The sequence below is a fragment of the Protopterus annectens genome, chromosome 5.part0 (genome assembly GCF_019279795.1).
Source record: "Protopterus annectens isolate FY-2018-M chromosome 5.part0, PAN1.0, whole genome shotgun sequence".
NCBI lineage: Eukaryota > Metazoa > Chordata > Ceratodontiformes > Protopteridae > Protopterus > Protopterus annectens.
The window spans coordinates 804,818,601-804,830,347 of record NC_056735.1 but is presented as its reverse complement, the minus strand read 5'-3'; the positions used below and the strand labels follow the sequence as shown (position 1 = coordinate 804,830,347).

Genomic DNA, 11,747 nt, shown 5'->3' with positions numbered 1-11,747 from the left:
ACTTTAATAAAGGTAGTGATTCTTCCTCTTTGGTTTCTCTCAAAGAATGTAAGGTCCTGCTTAGTCCTTCCTTAAGAGAACCTGCCCATCCTTTGGATTTGAATTTTATTATTCACTGCATAGTTTTGCAAAACACTATAAGTCCAGGTCTACTTTCAGGTCCACCATACACCATGTTATTTTGTCTTTATGCCACCCATAATGCTGCAGCTTGGGACACTGTTCTGAGCTTGAAGTGAATGGACTGGATCATGTAAGATGTGAAAGTTATGTACATACCGTAACATTACGTTTTCATGCTGCACTACTTCAGCAACCCCACACATTTTCCACTTTACATTTTCTGTTGCTATCTGTGAAGAGTTGTAGAGGATTGATTTCATGTTTATGCTCTAGTAGCAGGATTTATGCATATTGCTGTCTAATTCAGTCTGGAGGAAAAAAATGAGGGATGATGGTGCGGTGCATTATGGGAGCAAGGAAGGGGGATTTGGAGTCTTGGAGAGTCTTAAAACTGCCAAGCAGCTGCTCCCTGTGGATAACCAGTCTTGAAGCTGAAGTAGAGAGATGCCAATCATTACAGTATTTTAAGTTTGTTTTGGTGTGCGGCTAATAATTAGGGTGAAAGACTTTGGCATGCAAGAGAAGGAGGCAGAAAATGGGGAGGTGGAAAAGATAAACCGAGGGAAAGCAAGCAGATATGCATCAAAAAGGGGTTGAGGATAGCAAAGCAGAAGCTGAAAGGGAATCTGACTAAAGGCTTGGAGAAGAGAGATGAGGAGCAAAGGCTTCTTTAGATATATAGCACCAGATATATAGGAAGGGAGAGTGCTGTCCAGTCTAAACAAACAGGAATGAAATCATGGAAGACTATGAGAAAATAGATATATTGAATAAATGACATTATAAATGAAGAAAATATAGGGATGATAGACCTATGCAGGCAGAATAAACACATGAGGTAGCACACAGAAGACTGAAAAAGAAGAGTCATTAAATACTTTGTGTTAGTTTTTATAGAGAAACAGTGGAAAGTTGTTCTGTTGGGAAATTGTAGGGTAGAGAAAAAAGTGAGCAGTGGACAAACACAAGAATAGAGAGTGAAGAGTGTATGAGAGGGGCATGGCTTGCTTAAGGGAGAATAAAGCAGGGAAACCAGATAGGCTGCTTCTTGAATCTGATCAGTATGCTGTCAGAGGTTTCCATTGCATCACCAATTGCTTGCAAAGTACCTGTGAACTTAACAACAAGAAGTGTAGTACCTTTGTACGAGGGGGGTATGGGGAATTACAGACCTTTTTATTTAACAAGAGTGACAGAGAAGGTTGTGGAGAAAATGCTGTAGGATAAGATAGCTGCTTTCCTACAGAGCAGCTGTCTTCAGGATAACAACCAGCATGGGTTCATGAACAAATGAAGCTGTCAGACAAACCTGATCCAGTTTCAGGACTGAGTTACAAGAGAACTTGATTAGGAAATAGATGTGATTTATCTGGTTTGACCAAGGCCTTTAGCTTAATCCCGCATAGATGGCTGCTATGAAAAGTGGAAATTTTGGAGGTAGGATCAAAGTGAAGTACTGGTTTGCCTTAATAGTGCAGCAAACAGAAGATCGTGGTGAGAATGATGATATCAGGAATAAGAAAAGATTTCAAGTGCAGTATTGTGGGCACCATTTCTGGTCCTAATACTTTTTCATGATTGTGTTTATAGCACACGAGGGATTAGATAACGTGATCAGTCTCTTTCCTTATGATATGAAGTTAGGTACAAAAGTGGCAGATTAGGCGAACAATCTAAGCAATAATTTAAAAAGGATGGGCCAGAAGGAGGGAATTGAGGTTCATTGCCCTTTTTTTTTTTTTTTTTGTAACACTTTTTGGACTGCTGCCACTGACTTAAAACTCTTCTTGCTGGTAAACACCCCAGCTTCTGCTTGTCCCATCCTGCCCCCCCCCCCATATGACCCATACTGGAAATGTTCCCCTGCCAGGAGGGCACCACAGCATAAAGTTCTCCTTCTCTGTACACAGGCTGTAAGGATATGAGCCTGCCAGGCAAGTGTAGGAAGATTGGGCAGCATGCAGCATGATTCTCTGACTCACTGCATTTTTGTCTCTAGCCCTAGTGTCAGTCTGTCATGTGCTGATATCATCCTATGAGGATCGATAAGCAATAATGAGCAGCCTTCAGCATGTGCCCCACACTCTACCCACAGGGCTTCTCAACTAGAGCTACACTAGACAGACATCAATAACTCGCCCAGCCCTCCACCCACCCAAGATATGCATGCTATCCTACTTGACTGGGTCTTCAAGTTCCTGAGGTGCTAGTTGAACTCAGGTCAAGTAGGCTGTAGACAGGGCTTCTCTCCCTGTATACCATCAGTGCAGGCCATTACAGATAAATGCATCGTTTTTCACCTGATCCAACCCAACTCTGATGTGAAGTGTCAGCTGTTGAGACTGGAACTGATAGTAACAGAGCAGGAAAATGATTTGGGAGTGCTGATCTCACCTGATCTGGACCTTAAGGAGAAGGGTGGAAGGGCAATGGTATATGACAACCAAATTTTGGAGTGTGTTCTCATGAGAATGAACTCCAGAAGAAAGAAGTAATCACTCCTGCTACACTTAGTCCTGATTGTGAGTCACTTTGAATACTGAGTACATTCCTAAGGGCATACAAAGGAGGGGACAGTAATCTGGATGAAAAGGCAAACTATTTGACCAGCCACTAGAAGAGATAGATTTGTTCTTTCTAGAGACAAGTAGAAAAATGAATTATATGGTAAGGGTGCACAATATCATGCCAAGAGGATATGAAGGTGTTTTTACCAGAAGGACAGAGGAGGACAGACAGTGCAGAGGCAGCAGATTGTAGGGACCAGCTGCTCCATGGATCTGCAAAGGTACTTCTTCATGGAGAGGTTTGTGGATCCAAGAATGACATGCTGAAATTGATGGTGGAAAGAGAGTCCTCTGAGACACTCACGGTGAAGTAGAGAATGAGCTGGGGGAGGACTGGGATAGAGAAGAGGTAGTATGCTGAATCCACTTAACATTGAGCAGACTAGAGAAGCTGATTAACTTACCATAATATCTAAGAAAATGTAGGTTGAGTAATGCACTGAACAAAATGCTAAGTCAGTTGAGCACTGCAGTGTGTTACCAGAACACTGGTAGGCACTTGACCAGTGCATTTAAATGCAGTCAGGTAGTGTAGCTCTAGCTGTTTGTCATATTTATTTCTGAAATGTAGCCACCGAGGACATTTGTGCCAGAGCCATCTAGTCATCATTGAACACTTTCGCCAAGCCTGTATTTTGTAGAACTACTTTAGTAGTCAGATTTGTTAAAAAGTAGTGCTCTGTGGCATTTTAATATTTGTCTACACCTTTGGATTTATTTTGTGGTAGTTCTTAGGAATTTACTGAAGCGAATGCTTTATTCTCATGCTGAGAACTCTAATTTATTGTTATTTACTTGCACCATGAAGCAGAGGTAGGACATTTTGGAAATAATCTGAAATCACGTTTGTACCTAGTGTGTTTTCTTGTAGATAAAACTCTGAGTTTGAGGCTCAGGATCTGTTGACATAAGAGGTGTGCACATCTAAACTCAGAAAAGGGATAGACAGCATGCATGACCCCAGATAATTCCATAAGCATGACATCTGCAAAGTTTTAGAAGGGCCACAAGAGTGGACTTACTGAGAAGCAAAGTAATGTGTTAAAGGTGCTCTGGTACTGTAATTTATCATGTATTTTAGTTTCCTATTTTTCTAAGTGATAATCAGTGGCATGTGAAAGAGAAGATTTAAAATCACAAAACAGGCTTCACACGTACAGCTAGGCTTTGAGTATGATGTTAGCAATCTCAGTTCATCTAGAAGATATGACACTGAAAAAGCCAGCAAAAGAGAGAAGGTTGGAACAGAGCAGCATATAACTAGCTGCCTCTTCCTAGGAGAAAGGCTATGGGTTCTATTTATAAGGCCTGACATTATCCAGTCTTTTATGAATATTAATGGAATGGAAAATTTACACTTTGTTTGGCAGTGCTCAGTTATAGGGGCCTGCTGAATGATGGAATGCTTCAGTATGTGTGTAGCAGTGTGGCCCTATGTGCCTCATTATTTGCTGAGTGTCTCCAGTGGAACAAAAATCCCTGCCACATTGTGAAAAATATATTCTGGCATCCTTCCTCCCTTCTAGTTCATTCGGGTCTATATTATATTTTTAAAAAGTTTCAAACATCGAACACCATATGGTCGACACCATATGAGCGTTGTTTGAAATTTCGAAAATATAATAAAAAAATAAAAAATTATACTTACCTAAATGCTGTAGGTAGGGGGGGCAAGCCCCCCTGCACCCCCCTTACCCCTGCTACTTAAATATTCCTTCTCCGAGATTGCACTACATTGAAGTAAAGGGAAAATATTCCCTACGGCGATTTCAGTGTTAAGTGCGCAACGTTTCGACATTTCGACTTGTTGGGTTCACTCAATAAGCGTTCGCCATTTACAATTTTCGATCACACAATAGGAACCCATTCATTCATTAAGGGACTTAAAAAGTATTTGGGATATCTCATACAACTAAGGAAAAACACAGGTGTGATAGATGTCACAGAAGAAGAGTATTGGGCTGGAAGTTTAAAAGCTGGCAGATGCATAAAACACAGCTTTAAAATAAATAAAACAGATCCCATAGTTAACATGACATAAGTAGAATAGCTTACTGCCTGGTGTGGAGTAAACTGAAATAATGAATGGACAGTGAGCAGCAGTTAGTCATTTGTGGAAAGAATTAAAAGCACTGATAGTAATAGCCAAGCTTTATAGTAATTGGGTATCAGACTGAATAACAGATTATATTTGACAATGGCATATAGATTGAGGATTAAATAAGGTGGTATAAGACAGCAGTATGTATTTTGATGTTACAAGTTTCATTGTTGTAACAGTTTGATATTATCAAACGTATGCTAGTCTTGGCTCGTTATTATGTAATTTGACATTTTGGTAATGTGACAATATGAAGGGGATCCATATATACATATATTTATATATATATAGAGAGAGAGATTTATTTGTTTATTCTTACTTGAATAGGCAGCTTGAATGATTATTTTGCCACATTTCCTTCTAAAGATGGTTCCTGTCCAAATCCTATTATTTCTACCCTGTATCAGGTGTCTAAGCATGCAATGAAGAGTGTGTATGACAGTGACTGTGCACAGTGTCTGGGTCCACTGCTACTGCTATTGTCTTGAGCAGATATGCCTGGGTACATGATCAAATGTTTTCTGATGAGGTATAGTGTGAGAATTTAAACTCTGCTTTAGAGAAGGTGGTTTTGTTTGGCACTTCAGATACTTGGGTTCCCAGACAGTTTGAAGAAAGAGGGAAGTTAACTCAGAGAGTTTCTAAGATTTTTCAAGAAGCCATCCCCCACTTTAAATCTTACCAATACTGTGCTCACTTCAAATGCCAAAATAAGCAATCCCTGTGACCTTCTTGGGAACAGGTATCAAAAAAGGGATCACATGAGGGGAACAATGAAAAACAAAGCTCCCTTTGAAAAGGGGCACACTGCTCATTCATTATGGGCATGCCTAGCGTCTTTTCCTCTCTTTCCTCCCCTCCTGCCCCTACATCTCTTTCTAGTCCTAAAACTGGCTTTCAGTCTTCCCCTTTGGCAGCAAATTGATTCAGACGTTTGGGTACTAAAAGTGGTTCAGGAGGGGTGCAGTAGGCAGTGGATACACATACCTCCTTTCAGGGGGAATTTCTGCCTGACCTACAAAACAAATAGATTATTTCCTCAGATTCTCTAACATATACTGATCCTAGGTGTCATAGACCCAGTGCTCTTATTTGAAAAGAGGGAAGGTTTCTACTCCAGAATGTTTTTTGTTCCAAAGAAGCTTTCCTAGACACCAGTTCTAGATCTTTCCTTTCTCAGCCTTCTTGTACCAAAATTCAAAATATTTACTGTATAGAGCCTGTTACCTAGAATCTATATCACAATGTCGAACATTTAGATTGTAGAACACCTAAATGTTGACACCTAAATGTCAAACACAGAAAACTGCGATTGGCCAGTTACGCAAATTTTTGCCCCGTGAAAAAATTTGCTTGGCCAAAAAAAATAAAAAACTATAAAACCCTAACCAAGTGGGGGGCTTCACCCTCCACACCCCCTGACATGGGGGGATGTGCCCCCACACCACCCCTAACTAAATATACAAACTCTAAGATCGCTCTACATTGGGGAAAAGGGCAAATTCCTGATGACGGCAAAGAGAAATTTTTTCCCTGGGGACAAATTTGCATAACTGGCCATTCACAGTTTTCAACATTCGACATTTAGGTGATGATGCTTAGGCATTCGACATTCTAAATATTCAACAACGTGATAGGAACCCTGTTATGTATCATTCCTCTTCTGAGTTTTACAGTAACATTAGACCTAAGGGATGCATATCATCACATTCCTGTAGCCACAGGCATCAGAAAATTTCTCAGATTCTTTCATGCCTGGGTGACATCAATTCTCTGTAATACATTTGGGCGATCTAGAGCTCCAGGAGTGCTTACAGAGTATCTAACTCAAGTGATAGCTCATTGCAGACTGCAGGGCATTCACATATTTATTCAGATGACTTATCTTCACATAAGTCCTTATTTAGATAAATTAATTACCTTTGGAGAATCTTTTGCCACATGTCAGGACACTTTTAACATGGGTTTCTTTACTCTGTACCAGTCTTGCTTTTCAGGTAAGTGTACAAACGTCCTTCTTGACTCTGTCACACAGGATTGTGCTTTTAGGCTGCCTTCTAGATGCTTCACTTCAGAAGGCATTCCCCAACCCAGGAAAAGGTGGATTTGTATCTGGAATCTTTCCTGAGCTTCTCCAGTCAGTCTTCAGACTTCAACCATAGAATATATCAGGATTCTAAGGTTCATAGCTTCCCACTGGACTTGTGAATGGGCAATAGGTCTTGAGAGAATAGAGTCTGTTGAGGCTCTGTACATGAGGCAGAGGTAGCCCTCACTACCCTGTATGACAGAAAGAAGGACAATGCTTTGAGATGGTGTGCATAATTTTTATGATTTAGGCCCTTCATTTTCTTAGTAAGAACACATTGTCGGTGTTCAAGTTGCATCAAATATTTGGACAGATACATACTAAAGGAGACATTATACATAGTGATCACCCTGATAAGTATGGAATCCAATGGACTGATCACATCTCGGGACCCGGACACCACACCCTTACTAATAAATGTGCAATGAAAAAGCATTTTCTTACAATACTAGATATGTGGCCACTGAAGAATGCTTTGTTTTCTACTTTCAGGCTTGTGTTGTCAATGTGATAGTTTCAAGGGACTTCTTGCTTGCTGAAGGATGCTGTTACACATTTTGCATTCACCTTCAGTCCATGGTTTTAACAATAGCTATTGGTGGGAAAGGACCTCTTGGAGAATCCTGGTGTCCTCTTGGAAGTTTATGATAGCCCCAAATTTACAGTCTTCTGCAAACATGGTGAGTCGTAAACCCTTAACACTGCACACACTATTTTCTCTGTATCATAAAGCTTCAGTGCTGTCAGTGAAATGTTTAAGCAGGAGAGTTCTCTGTATAATTTGCATTAAAATGTTGAACTAAGGGTCACAGTTTGGCCATGTCAGTAGTGGTATTACTGAGACAAAAGTCTGTTTTCCATGCAGTTGCCTGCATTTACAGTGCAAGTAAAGTTATTGGTGGGATATCATGTTTTTCACATGCATTAAATGACTATACTCAGACAAAGACAAAGAAATAGTAGAAACCAAGATAAGATATAAGCAAATTAAGGGAGCTGGTGAACTGAAATCAAGATTGCCCATAGCAGACTATGGTGGCGTAGCCCTCCACCCAAAAAAATATGTATCCAAACACACGCACATACATGCACAAATTGCAGAAGCTAGGAATATAGTACAAGTAAGAGTTGACTGACTGGATGTGCTTGAAACAGAGGCTACTGTAAAGGAAGGAGTTGAGCTCGCAGTTAAAAATACATTTCAGAAAATATGGCACATGAATGCAAACCTCTAAACTGTAAACAAATAGCCTTTTGATTGCTGACAATTTCTAGTCTTGCATTTATAGCTCCACCTTGACTGTGCTATTACTGTCTGTTAACTATCATTTCCTTTCTCTCTCTGATTAACTTTTAGGGTGTGATTGCCATTCCAGCACCATGCCAGTATGCACATAAGCTTACATTCCTGGTGGGACAGAGTATTCACAGAGAGCCAAGCGTTCAGTTGTCCAGCAAGCTATTCTACTTGTAACAGAACAGTGGGTCTTCAAGTGTGCAGTGTGTATATTGCCATACATTTTCAACTGTATGCTTTTAGAATATTTTAGAATTATGATTAGTAAATCAGAAGTAATAGTAAACAAGTATATGTTTTTAGAGTATTGTAAAGTTGTAAATAGTAACTTATAAATAATTAGTGTTAAAACAAGTAGCTTTGCATTTTTTTCATATTTTGTAGTCTACAAGCAGCAGGTCAGATTAAAAAAAAAATATATATATATATATATATATATATATATATATATATATATATATATATATTTATATATATATTTAATAATTGTTTGTTTAAAGTGACTTTTTGGGGGGGTAGTGTTCTTGCATCTGTAATGGTGTCAATGCAGAATTTATCAAAGTTTTATGTTTTAGCACATTACATTTTCTAGATACTCAAAAGTACAGATATTGATATTTGTATAGTGTAATATGTGCCACTGCTGTATATAGGAATAACCATAACTTTTACTACCAGTTTATTATGCGCATATTTTTGAAGGCTACTCTGTGTGTATTTTTCATTGAGAGCAAAACTTAAAACCATTTTTTCAGAAGATACTACAGCTGTAAAATGTTATTATAGTGTGTCTAGTGTGCTAGTGTAATTTTTTCTCTTTAATATGTGCTGCATCTGTGTATTTTGTGTTGTGTGCTTGACTTAGATGAACATTTTTATTAGGTGTGTTTTTTGCATGTTTTAAAAAAATCATTGTGTCATTCTTACAAGGTAAAATTTAAAGCCAGGTTATACAAGAAATGGTTACAGTTACGAATACTATTATATCTGTGTGTATTAAGATAGTGTAAGTTTTTGAAGATTTAACGTGCATCGCAAAACTTGTTTGTCCATTATTTTTTGTCAAATTATAAAGATGTGCTGGATGACAAATAAAGGTACTTCCAGAACTCCTGACATTCTGTTTTGCTTTTTTTATGAGTGGTTGATTAGATCTAAGCCTGTTTGCAGCACATTGCCTTTTGAAAGTTTTGCCTGGTTAATCTGGGTAAGTTTTTTGTGTTGTATTTAGTGTTAGAATAAAGGTACAGGACTTGTAGCTCACATATAAAATTTTACATAACTGTCACAAGGAGAAGGAACAGGGTGCGCTTTGTCATATGGTTCTACAGCATTCAGCAAAGATGTGTGCCACTAGAGTAAACTGATGCTTTATGGCACATTACTCCGCAGCACAGCATTGGTAGGAGTCCCTCACTTCCTACATGTGTATGTCGGTAGCCTTAATTTTCTCCATGCTGAAGATTTTACCTGACTACAATGTAAAATAGACTGAGTCACATTGGGAAGGAAAATGTTACAGGACTGTAGTGTAGCTCACTGAAAAAAAAACAGTATATTTAGTTTTGTGGGACTTCTGTGGGATCCCCAGTTTCAAGGTAGAGCATAGCTCTCATACTTCTGGTACAGTGAGGTTAACTTCTTCCTCAAAGGAGTTTTATTTATTTATTTATTTATTTTTAATACCAGCTGTGCAGAGTAGAGGGGTAAAGCCCTGAATACAGTACAGAAGAAGCAAGTTCAAGTACTGGTGTGCATCATTTGTCATTTTGCAGAATGTCCGACCACATATACGTCCATACTGTACTATGTGGACATATATGTGGTCGAACATCGTGCAAAAGGATGCTCATGAAACCACAATGTAACTGTATATGATGTTCACTTAACATCCTATTGAGCAGAACCTATCCTGGATGCTAAGCGACACACACCTGTAGTGACTCAGGTACCTGTTGGATCTGCCTGGGAAAGATGGGAGTGAGTGTTCATTGCCAGCTCACCCATCATGCTCAACCAATGCGATATGTGTAAGGGATGAACAAACTGTAAGAACATCAGTATGCTAATTTTTTACACAAGTAATGTAGATGCAATTACAAAGATTATTAGAATGCATTGCCCTATTTTGCAGACTGATCCAGTCATTAAAGAAATAATAGGTGAAGTACCAAGCTTACTTTTAAAAACAAAAGGAACATCAAAAGGATGCTATGCTATCTGAAAGACAGCAATAGTTATAAAATTAAGAATATGAAGACGGTAGGTACAAAGCCATGTCGAGCTTGCAATTATTGTAATGACATCTGCAAAGAAGCTGAATTTTTGAACCCTAATGCTGGATAGATGTTTAGAACTATGGCTACAGCTTATTGTGCCACTTGCCACGTGGTTTACTTTGTGATCTGTTAGGCATGCAGCTTGTTTTACGTAAGTAAAATGGATAGACCAGTTAGGGATTGCAATAGGGAACATCTTTACAATATTAGAACTAGAAGTATAAATAATGCATTATCCAAGCATGTAGCTGAGATCAGTGAGTCTCACATCTTTATGTTTATGGTTTTAGAAGTCGGAGTTGAGAGTTTGAGGAAAGTTAACATCAGGAATAACACAGAGACGGCTGAAATAAGATGGGTATTAGATTGACAGCTGATAAAGGGAAAGGTGTGAATGGAAATGTACCATTAAAATGGTTCTTAAAAGCTTGGGGTTTGAAATATTAGGGATTTAATTAAACAAGCTTGTTTGATCTGTTGCCCAGTTTCCATGATCGCTTTAACACTGCAGTGGATATTAACAGATCCGTACTTAGGTTTATATTAGGCTTCATTCATAACACTTATTTAACTAACATTTTATAGCTGATTTTGTAAGTTCTATCCTTATGTGTGGGGGACATAGTCTGATTAGTTCACCCGTTACATGCCATCTTTTGATAGGCAAATTGATTAGCATATGGAATCCACTTTAAATGTTTTTGATAGGATGAATATGTTACATTCTAGCAAATAGGGAACGTTGATTAAGTTTAGTGATTTGAACACTCATTGTCTGACGTTTAAGTTTAGTGTTGAGTATTTTTTACTAGATGAGAGATATTTAGATGCTAGGTTGTAGACTATTTAATCATCATCATCATCATTTATGTGTTAGCTGGATTTAGCGGTAATAAGAACACTTTGGAATCCACCTCAAGGTCTTTGATAGGCTTTCTGAATGTGATGCCTATCATCTGAGAATTTTTGGTTGGACGAGGGAAGTGTATTTAAATGAATGCCGGTCACCTATTTTGTTTGGTTTATGTGAACTGGTGACCTTTAACCATTGATTCAACTTATTTTTATTGATAGGTTTTTATGCACAGATGATTTTGATAGGATGTTAATCTTTTTAAATATTATGTATGTGTATTTTTGTTAATGGTCAGATGAAGCAGTATCAATGACTGTGAAAGCACTAACCTTGTTTCTCCTATTTTGTATGTAATTAAAACATGCTTTTACCCTGGAATGTGTTTTGGTTCTACTCTTTTTTTCTGTTGCTTATTTTATTATTTTAGTTGTATTG

The 11,747-nt window shown here is 38.4% G+C and overlaps 1 protein-coding gene across 1 annotated transcript in view; it reads left to right on the top strand.

Annotated features, from left to right (window-relative positions):
• The window catches only part of PIWIL4 (piwi like RNA-mediated gene silencing 4), a 1,045,202-nt gene extending 1,036,751 nt beyond the window's left edge, over positions 1–8,451 (top strand). The window contains exon 21 of the mRNA XM_044072628.1: positions 8,238–8,451. Within this exon, the coding sequence (XP_043928563.1) occupies positions 8,238–8,354 (117 nt within the window). The 3' untranslated portion in view covers positions 8,355–8,451. The remainder of the gene's footprint in view (positions 1–8,237) is intronic.
• The last annotated feature ends 3,296 nt before the right edge of the window (positions 8,452–11,747 follow it).